Here is a 15,428-nt window from a genome sequence, read left to right on the forward strand (position 1 = left end):
AATGTGTGGTCAGAGTACACTATCCTCCCCAACAGGGGATTGGGGTGCAGGAGGGGGTGAGGGCTCTGGCTGGGGGTGTGGGCTCACGGCTGGGGCCAGGGATGAGGGCTTTGGGGTGCAAGAGGGGGCTGGGGCAGGGATTGGGGAGTGGGGGGGGAGTAAGGGCTCCATCTGGGGGTGCAGACTCTGGGGAGGGGCTCGGGATCAATGGTTTGGGGTGCAGGAGGGGGCTCCGGGCTGGGGACTGCGGGGTTCAGAGGGTGGGAGGTGGATCAGGTCTGGGGTAGGGCCATGGGAGGTGGTCAGGGGTGCAGGCTCCAGGCAGCGTTTACGGGAACCAGCTCCTGGAAATATGGCACGTCCCCTCTCTGGCTCCTAGGCGGAGGCAGGGCCAAGTGGTTCTCCATGCTACCCCCTCTGCAGGCACCGCCCCCACTGCTCCCATTGGCTGCATTTCCCAGCCAATGGGAGCTGCAGGGGCGGGGCTTGGGATGGGGGGGCAGAGTGTGGAGACCCCAGGCTGCCCCTACGCATAGGAGCGGGGCGGGGACACACACGCTGCTGCTTCCAGGAACCGGCAGCCCGGTCGGCAGCGGTGACTGGAGCCACCAGGCTCCCTTTTCGACGGGGCGTTCTGGTCGCAAGCCGGACACTTGGCAACCCTCGCGCGAGCGCCCACCGCACTCTGGGGAGCCGCCGTCCAAGGGCGGATAAAATGGGGGGATGCGCGCGCGGTGACCCGGCAGCGGTTCGTTTCCGTTGAGAGCGAACTACAACTCCCAGCCTGCCCCGCGCCCGCGCATGCTCCTTTCAGCGATCGGCTGGCGAGGCTGGGCCGCTGCGGGGCCGGGGCTCGGCCCGTGCCGCGGGGGAGAAGGAGCCGGTTCGGCGGTAACCGCCGCGGTATACGGGGCAGTCGGGCGCGGAGTCCGGGGCGCGCCGAGCCGAGCCCGAGCCGAGCCAGCGCTGCGCCGGCGCGGAACCGACCCGCCCTGCGGCCAGCCCAGCCCGCGGCGGCCCGCTCACCCCTCCCGGGGCCAGAGCCGGGCCCAGAGCCGGGCCCGGGGGCGGCCGCGCGACCGGCGCAACTGCGGGGCGGGGCTGGATATTAACCATCCCCCGGCCAGTGGCTGTGGCAGAGCCGGGCTTCCCCGCTGGCAGCCGGTGCCTGGCACCTGCCCGTCCCTGCCCAGAGGGGGCTGCACGCCGCGGGGTGCTCGTGCGGCCCTAGGGGTGCAAGATAGAAAAGCCCGTTTTATGACAGAGATTTGTCCTGGTGTTTTCTGAAGGGCAAACGGCCCTGCCCCTCAGAGCCACATGGGTGATTATACAGAGGTGCGTTTTCCTTCCTCGCAGCAAGTCCATTTCCTGCACGCCGGGAGTTTTTACAGGCTGTAAAGCAGCGGAGTCTGCTAGCTGATTTTGCTTTTGCTGAAATAGCTCTTACTTTGTTTGGCTATTTGACGAGGTTGAAGTAAACTATTAGACGGGATAAATCCGAGCTGTAGAGTATCAGTTGGACTTTCAGATGCAGGTGGGATTTGGTGGTGGTGATCTTGCACTTCTTGTCATCTTTAAAGAGACTAAAAGGAAATTGTCAGATCAAATTTAGCTCAGAGTTCAGGTTTTATAAACAAACTTACAAAAAAATCAAAATAAATTATCCCTGGATCTAAATGAGAATTTAATGAGAGATTTTTGAATGAGAGAGAATTATTGAATGAATAAATATTCCCCTTTTGTATTTGAACCAAAAACATTGCAGTATTCTGCTGGTGCTCTGTTAAAATGGACAACTAGCTTTCACCTGCCTTTTTTTCCCCTTTCTGTTTCCATTTGCCAAAGAGGTTGCATATTTTTCTTTTTAGTGCAGACTTCACTATTGTGATTCATGGTTTTATTTTCACTGAGAGAGAAAGGATGGTCCAGTATTCAATCCACTTGGCACTAGCCTGGGAGTTAGGACCCTTGAGTTCAAGTCCTTGTTCTGCCACAGACTTCTTGCGTGACCTTGGGAAAATAATTTAGTCTTTTTTGTATGGAAATTGTACTTCCCTATATCACAGGGGTTTTGTAAATACATTCAAAAGATTGTGAGGTGCTAGATGCAATAGTAGTGGCTCCATATAAGTACCTAACCAATTAGTGCACTGTGCTTTATTTGGGGCTGTATCTTAAGTCCACCCGGAAATTGCAGATACTTGTATTTCACAGTGAGCTGCTACCAGTGCTTTGTGATCTGCACTGCCTGCTTTTGGAATTGACCTACACAGCTCTAAATGGCCTGCACTTTTTCTGCCTTGAGAGATCACCTCTCACCTTGTGCAATACTGCTGTAGTTGAGAACTGGAAGTTCTGGAGGTGGAGCTCCCTTGCCATACACAAAAGACGGGGCTACCAACATGCATTTTGTGTTGCAGTCATGCTTTTGATAGCCATGTCATGCATTCATACATCTTACTTGAAATGTCGTTTGTCCAGGTGAGCTGTGGGAAGGCTACAGGCATTTACCTGCAGCTCTGTATTTTGGTCACTCACTAGAGGTGCCTGTGGACAAGGCAGTTAGTTGCCTTCTTTCTTGCTGTACCTTCTATTTGAGCAAGGCCAAGAATGAGCAGCTAGAGGAGGAGGTGCAGCAACAGCACAAGGTGAGAGCCCAATACTGGTCCCTGGCTCCCCACCTCTACACCAGGCTCCCACCCAGCCACGGTATCCCTTGCCTCCTCATGAGTGTCAAGACTCTCGGCAGTCCCCAAACCCCCAGTATCCTTTCATTTTCCAGCAGTCCCAACACCCATCCACCTAACTTCCTACTTAAATTCCCCCACTGGTACCCAGCTATCCACTAGCCACCCCAAGTGAGCACTCCTCATCAGCCAGAACTGCCAGGTTTTGTTCAGCTCCATGCCTCACTTCCAGCGCTGCTCAGGGCAGTACTGAACATAAATTCATGATTCTGGTTTATGCAAATAATTTGCATATAATGTACAAATTAGCTTGTTAAATAATTTGCATAAAATGTCAAAGTAGGAGAATTAAACTTGGCAGCTGTGCAAAGAGAAGGAGCTACTGGCAGGGCATATTTCTTCAATTTTGAAATTCATTTGCCCCAGATTACTCCCCCAGTCCAAAATAGCTGAAATGTATGGATCTTCATGGGATGCTGCAAGATGTATCTTTTTACAAAGGCTTTTGGGGAAAGGAGACATTATTTGAAGGACCATATGTAGGGAAGAGTGGTGCATTTTTCCTCATTTCCCCTTTTCTATAATGTATAATAACTTATAGGTTTTTTCCTCTTTCATGTTTCATCGTTTTAAATAGCTGCCAGAGGCACCTAAAGCATATGATAGGTGCTTTCTTTGTGTTTCTTTGAAATTGAATACAATAAATATTTTATTTCATATAAGTGTTTTATGGCCCTCATCACCATAATATCTGAGTCTCTCAAACTTTAAAATTAAAGTTTAAACCTTTTTTACCTATTGTAGTTACATGTAATGCCTAAAATTAATATACTGAAAGAAGCCAGGTTCGTTTTTTTCCTCAGGTGACTTTGTTCATTTTAAAGCACTCTTTGTATAGTTATCTTTACTGTTTCACCTGCATGGATTCTGCAAATGGCTCCACACATGGGTGAGAGAAATTTTCTGGAAATAGGAAACTGTTATTGTTTTAAAAAAAAAATGAGAGAGTAGGCTGTTATGGTAGCTGACAACAATATATTTCTCTCTTTTTTTTATTTCAAATTGTACCTCACTACTCCCCTGTAAGTTATGGAAGCATTATTATCTTCGTTTTACAGCTGTCTCAGTTTCTCCAGAATGATTAATGATTTGTCCATGTCACCCAGGAAGTCTTTGACTGAAACAAGAATAGAAGAAACTAGATCTCTTGCCTGCTAGTACATTGCCTTAATAGCAAGACCATCCTTCATTCCTTTTGCATCAGAGCACAGAACAGTGTGATAACTGCAAATTATTTATGGCATGATATCCTGAATGTACAAACTGGAAATATTTCTTTCTTTCTTTTTTATTTTTATTTCTAGGTTAAAGTGAAAATACCTTTTGGAAATAAATACCTAGACGCTATCTTTTCTGTCCCAGACAAGATTTTAACACACGGAGTGATTCTTACTCATGGAGCTGGAGGAGATATGAATTTCTCTCATTTAGTTTCTTTGGTAGCCTATCTTGCATCCCGTGGACTTTTGTGCTTGAGATTTACCTGTAAAGGCCTTAACATTGCTTATAGGACTAAAGCATATAAAACAGTTGTGGTAAGAAAAGACCAGATTGCATTTTAAATTCTGGAAATTTTAGAGTCACAGCAAGACTCCAGGCTATTTGTTAGTTAATTTTTATTAAAATCCACCTAAGCTATCATATGCTTTTTGCATACTACATTTCCTGTCACTACTAAGTATTAAAATGCTTTTGTCATAGAGTTTAAGGTCAGGAGGGACCACCAGATCATCTAGTCTGACCTGTATCACAGATCTTCCAGCCACCTTGGCACCAAGCCCAACAGCCAGAATTAGGTCAAAGTATTACAGACTTTAGAAGACTAAATTATGGTGTGCCACAGGCCAAGAACAGGAGGGACCAGGTTACCACCAATGCAGAGAATTGCTCGGATCATCTGGGTATATCTGATCAAATCAAGTGACCCCATTCCATGCTGCAAAGGAAGATGAGTAACCCCTAGGTCCCCAGTCTGACCTGGGAGAAAATTCCTTCCAATCACCAAAAATGGTGATCAGTTAAAACCTGAGTATGTGAGCTAGACCCATCAGCAAGGCACCCGAGAGAGAATACTTTGTACCACCTCAGAGCATCTAGACACTCCATGTCCAGTGTCTTATCTTCAGCTGTGGAGGAAAAAAAGACAGAGTACCTAGGGGTGGAGAGGGAGCAAGAGAATTTCCTTCTTGACTCCCACTGGTGGCTGACTAAAGCCCTGAAGCATGAGATTTTAGGAACATAAGACATTAGAAGCAGAAGTGACCCCTAGGGCTGCTGAGACTAGCCCCTTGTCACCACAAGCAAAAGTCATAAATCTCTCTCATAAACTTATTCAGCTCTGTCTTAAAAACTAACGAATTTTTTCCCCCACACAACTTCTGTTGGGAGGCTGTTCCCAAACCTTGCCTCCTTTGATGGTTAAAAATCTAATTTCCAGCCTATGCTTACGGACAGGTGGTTTTTTTTGTTTTGCTTTTGTTGTTTTTTTTTTTTTACCATTTGCTCTTGTGCCAACATATTCTTTTAACTTAAATAGCTCTTTACCCTCCATGGTGTTTATCCCTCCAACCAATATATTTATAGAGAGCAATAATATTCCCTCTTAGCATTGTTTTGCTAGCTAAACAAGCCAAGCTCTTTTAGTTTCCTCCTCTTCTTGTGTAAGTAGTTTTTGTTGTATTTGACATCCTTCTACTATAATCATTCAAGACTAGATTGAGTGTTTAGGAAGATCCTCAAAGAATCTCTCAGTTATTTTTCAGCCCTGGGGAATGTGGGAGTGAGTAAAGCCCTTGAAAGGGTACAGGTTATTCCTGCCTTCCTGTTGCCCAGGCCAGCTATGCTAGCCAGAGAGTAGGAGTAGGAACGCCCGGTCAAAAAGGGACCTGGGCAGCTCTGGTCAGCACTGCTCACTGGGCTGTTAAAAGTCTGGTTGGGCTAAGGCAGGCGGTCCCTACCTGCCTGGGTTCTGCATGGCTCCCAGAAGCAGCCGGAATATCCGGCTTCTAGGTGGCCAGGGGGGCTCTGTGCATTGCCCCCGCCCTGAGCACCGGCTCCGCAGCTCCCATTGTCCGGGAACCGCACCTACAGCCAGGGGAAGCATGCAGAGCCCCCTGGCCCCTCCGCCTAGGAGCAGGACATGCTGGCCGCTTCCGGGAGCCACCTGAAGTAAGCACCATCTGGCTGGAACCCACATCCTGAACCCCCTCCCGAACCTGATCCCACTCCTGCACCCAAACTCCCTCCTGTAGCCTTTATGCCCTAACACAACCCAATCCCCAGCCCTGAGCCCCCTCCCACATTCTGAACCTCTTGTCCCCAGCCCGGAGCCCCCTCTTGCACCCCAAGCCCCTCATCCCCACCCCAGAGCCCGCACCCTCAGCTGGAGCCCTCCCACTCCCAACCCCCTATCCCAGCCTGGAGGCCACTCCTGCACCCTGACCCCCCTCATTTCTGGCCCCACTCCAGAGCCCTCACCTCCTGCACCCCAACCCTTACCCCAGCCCAGTAAAAGTGAGTGAGGGTGGGGGGAGAGCCAGCAATGGAGGGAGGGGGATGGAGTGAACAGTGGCGGTGCCTCGGAGAAGAAGTGGCAGGAGCAGGGCCTTGGGGAAGGGGCAGGGCAAGGGTATTCGGTTTTGTGTAATTAGAAAGTTGGCAACCCTAGGTAGGAGGTAGACCCAAAACTTTGTCCATACCTTGCAGCACCTGCTCTCCGGACACACTGTGTCAGACCCACACCCAAGATTCAGGTAGGCCTAGCAAGTGAGTCAGGGAGTCATACTCACCTCTTTGGCTGAATAAGACAAGAGCACAGTCCAGCCCTCTGAGGTTCCCTTCGCACTTTGATATCACAGTTGTTTCTATATGTTGTGTTTTAACTCTATTTTACTGAAATTAGATCTTGCTGATATTAATGCAGGCCTTCTGAGGAGCTTTGTGTTGAAGTTTCTTTAAAAATACACAATAATATTGTTTTTCTAACCAGATTGTTGGTTAGGAAATCGGAAATATGATATTGTATTGAAAGTTTATTTAGAGAACACTGGCAGGATACTTCTCAATTTTAAAAAATATTTTATTTATAATTCATAATCTTTTGGTAAATTTGAAATTGAAAAGTTCCCTCACTACATTGATCTTTTTACCTTACACAGTGGTGTATTATTGTAGGGTAGCTTGTGAGTATTGGGCTTATTAAATTGTTCTTGCTTTAAAAGTATTGCAGAAGTACTTGTTTGTGGGTATGAGAAAGTGAGGAGAAGAAACATTACATATAAATAAATAGACTGTCTTATTGGGGAAGTGTCCAATTTCAGATTCTTCAGCTACAACAATTTTTTATATCATGTATCTTAAAATGCTGTCTTTTAAACAAATGAAAAATGCTGTTTCATTTCCTTAGGAATATTTAAAGTCCTCCGGTGAATATAAACTTTCTGGTGTCTTTCTTGGAGGTAAGGGGGAGGGATGTATGTCTTTGTTTACAATCTTAACCCTAATGGTGGTTTTAAGAGTACATTGTATAATTATTCCATTCCTGAGGGGTGGGGAAAATTGTGAGTCCTCAGGACTGATGCAAAGGCCATGAACCCCATAGCTCCCGAGGCCTCTGTGCAGTTATGTCTTAATCTGTTACTTGACCCATTATTTGATACAGATATAACTGAGGGAGAATATGGATGGATATCTAGGGAGATTGAAATCAGATGATCAGTTATGATTTCCATCTACTTCCAATTAAGTACTTCATTGATAGTGTCCTTTAACTACCTGACACTCAATACTCGTAAATAACACATGTAATATACAGAACAGTAGTACTTAGCAATATTACTTTTACAATCTATTCTCAGCAATAATCTTACTTTTTCCAGTACTTTTTGTCTTTAGCTGTCAAACTCCAGACTATATATAGAAATAAACTAGCTTTTTCTTTATTAAAACTGTTTCCATATAAAGGTCTGTAGTTTCGAAAATCTATAATAAAGTAATAAGATCCAGTTCTAAAAGTTACCCTTTGTCACTTTATACGGTTTAATGTTTGTGTACATTTTATTTAGCCACATGAAACCCATATTAGATCCTGGATTTGCATGGAAAGGGCTATGACAAGCTGTCTCTAGTGATCTGTAACTTGACAGTATACACAACTCAAGTTTTATTTAATAAAATGTACACTGGATGGTAAACTGAATGTCATTTAAGTATTCACCCCATCTGTACATGTTCTGCTACTGCATGCAGTAGCAGAACAATAGAAAAGATGGATTTACTTACACACACACACATTATCAAAGGGGAAGGATTTCATACATGGTGTAGGCCAGTGGAATAGTACCTGCTTATACCCGTTCTAAATGTGCTTCCTTGTATAAAGGAAACCTAAAAACAAATTGGATATCAAATATACAAATGTCTTTAATATTGAGTAACTAAGAAAAATACACATATATATATATATATATGCACGGATAGTGAAAGTACTTGTGCCACTGGTATCTTAGCTCTTCTTGCTGTTGTTCAGTACTCAGACCTTTTTCTCCAGGTCGTCTTGTAGGTAACTGCGCCTGCCTAGGGGTTAGTAGGATTTACATGATTCCAGGATCTCCAGTTCTCCTCCCATTAAGCTAAAGGCAAAACCAAACCCCCTCTGACTCCAACAGCCCTCACAAACAATTTAATCCAGCCATCTACAGAACCTCAATTAAAAAACGTGATCCATCAGCTAACATGGCTTCTTTTGGGGGAGATACCTTGATGACCTCATGTTGTCACTCATAGAATTACCTCATACAGGTTTCATCATCTCAGTTTGTATCCATATGTTTAAGCTGGAGTTTAAAGTAGTAGAGCAGATACTTGAAATAGATCCACTGTGTATATCTTGGCCTGATTTGAAGTGTGGGTCACAGGAACTTTGTTTTTACTACTAACCGACTAAGGCAGCTTGGAAAGAATCAATACTATGTCCTTGTGGAACAAGAATATAGTAACCATTGTTCTATAGTATTTCAAGTGTCCTGAAATCTAGTTTTTCTGCATTCTTCATACATCCTACTTAAATATGAGTTATTGCCCACTTGTCGTTCTATCCTGCTCCCTTGCCCACTCCCCCAAAAAAGTATTCCATTTTCTGATTCCCTGTTGCTTTCTTTATCATGGATGTAAAATCATTAAGTGCCCCCAGTTCAATTATCTGACAGCGCCAAAATTCTGCATGGTGGTCTCCAATGACCTGGTGAACAAAAGTCCCTCAGTTGCCCCTTCATAGTCATTTTGTAGAGTATATGCCATATTAGTGTTACAACATACACTGAATTGGATAACTTTTAGGAATAGTGATTCTCAGTATGAATGTAAATGATGTGATAGTAAACATAATTTTTATTCTTTATGTTTAAATGGGAGATAGGTCGTTCGATGGGTTCACGAGCCGCTGTCTCTGTGGCACGTCAGATTAGCCAGGATGACAATGAGGATTTCATTCACGGTCTGATATGTTTATCTTATCCACTTCATCAACCAAAGCTTCAGTCCAAACTCCGGGATGAAGATTTATTTTTTATTAAGTGTCCTGTGCTGTTTGTCTCAGGATCAAAAGATGAGATGTGTGAAAAAGTGAGTTGAGTTATAAAGGGGAGGAAATAGGAAACTGTTCAAATGTGGTTAGCACTAGTATCCAAAGGTGATGGTGATAATTGACAGTCTTCTCCAACCACTGATGTGCTGCAAGAAGCTCCAGGCAGGGAACTCTACCTCCAAATTTAAAAAGTTGGGATGCTTTTTTGATGGATATCACACCTTCCCTGGATATTGCCAGGTCATCCCTACTACAGATAGCTTATCCTTGGGCCCAAAAATATCTCTGAACAGAATTTTGTTTGCCTTTTGAATGGACCAGATAGCACCAAATGGCAAGTATTACTTTAAAAAAAGGCCTTGGGGAGAATTTACCTGGGTGTTCTAAAGAAATCTTAGTTCCCCTCCCATTTCAGATTACACAAAGTGTATACTGTGCTGTACTATCAATAAAGTCAGTGTATTTTTCAGGACAAATAAAAATATTTCTGGCAAAGTTTGCTTGCTCAGTGGTGCTGTCTCTTCCTGTGGAGGAAGGGTTCTGCAAACCAAACTCCACAAAAGTATCCAAGTGCAAGGAACAGTCAGAAAGTAATGTTCAGCAAGGTCTGGAGTTTATCTTATCTACTTCATGGGGAAAAGGAGAGATATGTAAATCAGATTCGGGATGTATGTTACAGGAGCCTTACAAAATCCTGCTATGACTTAGGACTATGTGCACTTAACTCTCCAGGCCTAGGAAGTGTTTCTGGCATGTCATAACATTTTAACGAGTGGTTACAACAGAATAGCAAGCATATAGAGTGCTTGGAGTATACACTCTTACTGTGAAAATTCTTAGGTCTGTGAAGTAAGTCCATCTATCCTCTGAATAACCTTTGCATTGGGGAAAATCCTACAGCAGGGATCGGCAACCTGCGGCCTGCCAGGGTAAGCCCCCTGGCGGGCCGGGCCAATTTGTTTACTAGCCGTGTCCGCAGGTTCGGCCAATTGTGGCTCCCACTGGCCATGGTTCGCTGTTCCAGGCAAATGGGGGCCGCGGGAAGTGGTGCGGGACGAGGGATGTTCTGGCCTCTGCTTCCTGCAACCCCCATTGGCCTGGAATGGCGAACCATGGCCAGTGGGAGCCACGATCAGCCAAACCTGTGGACGCAGCAGGTAAACAAACCAGTCCAGCCCACTAGGGGGCTTACCCTGGCAGCCGTGTGCCAAAGGTTGCCGATCCCTGTCCTACAGAGTAGGAGCTAGTCCTAAAACTATTATACTGATATTCCATTATCTGCTGTGACCTATGAGACTGGACTTCACATGTCTGTGAAAGTTCCTCCATTTTGTTGTTGCTGTTTTGACCCACTGGCAGCAGGAATGGATGGCTTTCAGTGACTTATGGGAGAAGACTTCAGATAGATGTGTCCTTCTTTGTTTTCTGGACTTTCGTTTCATGTGAGTGACTAACATTGGGCAAAGTACTCTGAAGAGGTTATACTGTTGGATTACGATGTCATAATCTGTTTATCAATTCATTTAAATGCACTCAGAATTCTATTTGCATTTTCTGCTGCTGCTTGTTATGTTAGGATGGACAAAATGATGATTACGATCCACATGATTTCTGGCATATAATAATTTTTTCCTCTTGATTTTTATAGAAATTATTGGAAGGTGTGGCAAGCAAAATGAAGACCCCTAAAAAAATTCATTGGGTTGAAAAAGCAAACCATGGCATGACAGTGAAAGGACGAACAGCAGATGATGTTATGATGGAAATGAGCACACAGGTTTTTTCATGGATCAAAGAAATAATTGAACAGGAGTACAAATAATTTCCAACAGTTAAACATCAGTTACATTAACCTTCCTTAAATGTAAAGGGCTTGTTTGACTTGCCAAAGAGAGCATTAGAAAAGAGCTATTCCTACATGAGGCCTACATGATTCAGAACAGGTCATTCTGCAAATATTAAGTGTAAACATACATAAATATTTTTGAATCCAAAACCGCTATGCAATGTGAACAAGGTAGTAATACCATTTTTTAAAGGTGAAGATCACAAAACATGCAAAATATTAACGATGGGGCACTACTTTTCTATATTTCAGTTTTAGTGGTGTATCCATTTGTTGGTCTGTGTGACCAAACAATACCTTTTTATTTTTTTTTGTACTGTTTAGTTAGTGTGTTTTCAAAGATTACTGCAAAATAAACTAAATTTTCTACTGGAGCTGAAATTTTTAGTCTGATTTATTCCCAGCTGTATTGCAGACACTGTGGTTAATTTGCAAAGGCACTGTCATATTCAATCCCCCTTTCACTCACAACTTTTTGGGGAAAAATATCCATTTTGGGCCATAACTTTAAAGGTCAGTTTCTGCCCTGTCTTGCACCTTGTGTAGACCTTTACTCCTTTGGAAAGTGACTCTTCTGGTGCCATTCTGATTTGGTAGCATTTTGCACCCTCTTTGCACAGCCATAATTACACAAGGTGGAAAGCAGTAGAGAATCAGGTAATGTGTATATTTAGTTTCTGTGGGAAAGTGATTTTAAGCCCCCGCCCCCTGAAAGGTCTGATTGGTCACTTTGGGATTATTTGGTCAGGGGAAAAAATGTTTTTCTGCTTTAAAAGAGTTGTCAACAATTTTTGTGTGAAAATAGCTCAAACAGCTGAAATTCACTTCAAACATGACATTTATTTAGTCCTAATTACTTAGGACTAATTATTTTACAGCATAAAGCCTGGGGGAGACAGAGGAGAAATAGCAAAGCTATTGGATATCAAGTTTGTTTTAGTGTATGCATTATGTTTATAGAGGCATACAAAAATGTTTGGTTTTATGGATTTGCGAAGGGTGCAGTTAGTTTTTATTTTATGTATTTACTCTAGTAAATTCATAGTGCAGTTTAAAAAAATGTATTTTTCTTAGTTTCAGCTGTGCCAGTTCCCCTTTTTCTGGTGCATGTATACGCCATGGTTACTGCAGGATTTAGAATTAGAGTGTGATGTTGGACACTGCAGGCCCAGTTCATCCCTTGTGGAACTCCGCTGACTTCTATATTTTGATTGGGGCTTTGGGATGGCTTTATACTGGGAAAATATCTATAATAGGGCTTTTGCTAGTATACAAATAATCATAAAAAATCACACCCTGAACTGACACTACTATATTGGCAAGTTTCCAAAGTAGACGTGTCCTTAGATTATTGTGCTTAAATAGATGCAGCAAACTCATTTACAATGACAGCAGACAGACAGCTCAGTCCCTGACATACTCCTGGGGGAATTCTGCACCTCTCTTCATGTGCAGAGTTTTTGTCTTCAGCCAGTTTCTTTACTTCCCCACAGAAAAATTACTTTCTGATGGGGAAGCAAAGGGAAGCCACAGGAAGTATGTTTTGGCCAAGAGGTAAATCACTGTGCGGCAGGGGCCGGGACTGGGGAAGACCCGGCTATTGGCTCCTATTCTGCGTCAGGTTCAGCTTCTAATCCCAGCTGGGCTGGGGACGACATGACTTCGTCTTCCCCAGCACGGCATGTGGGGCTGGGTCAGACCCTCCCCCAAATTTCTCCCCGGGTGCAGGAAGCTCTGCAAGCACTTCCTCCTCACCTCTTTCCTTCTTCCCCTCCCCCACACTTCCTGCCCCCATTGCTCCGCAGCTGCATGGGAAGGGATCACTGTACAGGGAGCTGATTTCCCCCATCTGCCCAACCCCCATGCATCCAGACCCCCTCATTCCCAGACCCTCCTGCTGAGCATCACCGCCTATGGCCCAATGAGCCCCACTCTCCCTGTACCTGACCACCCACACCCAGAAGCCAATCCGCTGAGCCCCGACCAGCTACACCTGGATCTGCACCCCACTAAGCCCCCTCACACTCAGACCCCCCCACTGAGTTCTATCCCCTCACAACCAAACCTGCCCTTGCTGAGCCCCAACCACCTTCTCTGGGACCCTCCTGCAGTGTCCCATTACCATTGCATCCAGAACCTCCTAACAAGCCCCAGTGCATCCGGATTCCCTCCTCACACACACCCAGATTCCCCCATGGAGACACCTGCACCTGGATTGCCTCACACAGAACTCGCTTAACACACACCTGGATCTCCCCACCCCAAACCCCTATACTGCGATCCTGCCTTGCTGAGCATGCCTACCCACATCTGGTGCACCTGGTATGGAGGGGTAGGGCCCTGGGGAAGGCCCAGTCCTTGTGCTGTTTCAGGGCTGGGTGCAGCCTCACCACTTGGTGCAGCCAGTCACATTTATTTGACAAAAATTGCAGAATTTTAAAATGTGCACAGAATTTTTAACTTTTTTTGGCTTAGAATGCCCTCAGGAATACTGGCAAAATGAGTATCATGAGTATATAATGAAACAGTTCCTTTTCACAGCCACTTACGATGTCCAGACTTGAAAGCAGCAAAACCAGTTAGCCTGATATTTCTCATTTTTGTCCATGTTTCTGCAGAAGTGTAATGCCCAGTAAGGCTTAAGTGTTGTTGGGACAACAGGAACACAACACAACTTGTTTGTTATCCATATGAAAGACTTGTTTTTGAACAGCTGCGATAGTGAAGGGGAAACTTGAAAGAGAACAATGATTTAAAAATACTTATGATGTTAAGCCAGCTAATCAACTTGCTTGATGAGAGTTGGCACTATTAAATTACATTGCAGCTAACGCTGTATTATTAGTGCTGGATTTGAGAGGCCACTACTACCAAAATATTTGTGAAATCATTTTTTCACTTCATGATAATCCATTGGAAGGCTGAAAATTTAAATGTTTGCATGCAGATATTGTTTTCTCCAGTTTCTTATTGTAGGATTGCTCATGAGTACTGGGCTACTGGCATTCATTTTATTCAGCAGAAAATACAGCATTGGAAGCACTTTAAACAGGCCTAGTTGACTTGACTTTAGAGTCCATTCCTAGCCATACAGACTCTGAATTCATTAGCTATAATATGAAGACAATAAGACAAACCTCATTTTGGTTGGGAAACATTCTATTTTTAGAGTTTGGAGAATTTAAACCTAATTTACTATCATAATTGGGTCTGATCCTGCTGTCCCTTCACATACAGTGCTTCCACTGATATCAGTGTGCAAATTAGTGACTGGTTTAAACAAGTCCATTAGTTTCAGGAGATACAGGTAATTTCTTAAAACGATGGACCCTATTCATGAAAAATGATCAGATTTATTTGACTTTAGTAGCAACTGCTACATTGCCTGATACGGTAACTCCTCACTTAACATCTACCGGTTAATGTCATTTCGTTGTTACATCACTGACATAGGCACCCACTCTGTGGGTGCTCTGGGGCTGGAGCACCCACGGATAAAAATTAGTGGGTGCTGTACACCCTCTGGCAGCCAAGCTCCCCACCTCCTCCTCCCCTGAGCGCGCTGCATCCCTGCTCCTCCGTCTACCTCCCAGTGTTTGCTGTCAAACAGCCGTTTGATGGTGTTAGCATGCTCCGGTAGGGAGGGGGAGCAGCGGGAATACGGCATGCTCAGGGGAGGAGGTGGGGAAGAGGCGGGGCAGGGGGGGATTTGGGGAAGGAGTTGGAATAGGGGCAGGGACGGGGTGGAGTTGGGGCAGGGACTTTGGGGCAGGGGTTGGAATGGGGGCAGGGCAGGTGTTGGGCCTCTTGGAAGGGGTGGAGTGGTGGCAGGGCTCGGGGCAGAAGGGGAGTCCAGCACCCAGGGGAAAGCAGGGAAGTCAGCACCCATGATCACCGATCAATTAGGGAACATGCTCATTTAAAGTTGTGCAATGCTCCCTTATAAGGTTGTTTGGCAGCCGCATCCTTTGTCCACAGCTTGCAGAAAGAGCAGCACATTGGAGCTAGCTGGTGGAGGCTTGGAACCAGGGTGTACCGGCAGCCCCACATCAGCTTCCCTAAGTTCCCTGTGCAGCAGCTGCCCAGCAGACTATCAATTGCTGGGCAGTTCAGGTGTCCCTCTTCCCACTGCCATGTGCTGCTCCTGCCCTCTGCCTTGGAGCTGCTCCTGGGAGCCTCCTGCTTGCTGTACAGGGGGTGGGGGGAAAGAGGGGTGCTGATGTCAGGGTGTCCCCCTCCTCCGCTCCTGCCC

The 15,428-nt window shown here is 45.2% G+C and overlaps 1 protein-coding gene across 6 annotated transcripts; it reads left to right on the top strand.

Annotated features, from left to right (window-relative positions):
- Nucleotides 1-660: 660 nt before the first annotated feature.
- Nucleotides 661-11,550, top strand: TEX30 (testis expressed 30). Of its 6 annotated transcripts, XM_073349031.2 has the most exons (6): nucleotides 661-891; nucleotides 2,482-2,648; nucleotides 4,052-4,282; nucleotides 7,153-7,204; nucleotides 9,163-9,368; nucleotides 10,979-11,550. In XM_073349031.2, exons 3-6 carry the CDS (start codon nucleotides 4,160-4,162, stop codon nucleotides 11,150-11,152), a joined length of 555 nt encoding a protein of 184 aa, XP_073205132.1. In that variant the 5' UTR covers nucleotides 661-891; nucleotides 2,482-2,648; nucleotides 4,052-4,159; the 3' UTR covers nucleotides 11,153-11,550. The 6 variants fall into 6 exon arrangements, with proteins under 6 accessions (XP_073205132.1, XP_073205104.2, XP_073205115.2 ...); XM_073349003.2 differs by lacking the exon at nucleotides 2,482-2,648 and having other exon boundaries at nucleotides 762-891; XM_073349011.2 differs by lacking the exon at nucleotides 2,482-2,648 and having other exon boundaries at nucleotides 818-1,335.
- Nucleotides 11,551-15,428: the final 3,878 nt, after the last annotated feature.

The sequence above is a fragment of the Lepidochelys kempii genome, chromosome 1 (genome assembly GCF_965140285.1).
Source record: "Lepidochelys kempii isolate rLepKem1 chromosome 1, rLepKem1.hap1, whole genome shotgun sequence".
Lineage (NCBI taxonomy): Eukaryota > Metazoa > Chordata > Testudines > Cheloniidae > Lepidochelys > Lepidochelys kempii.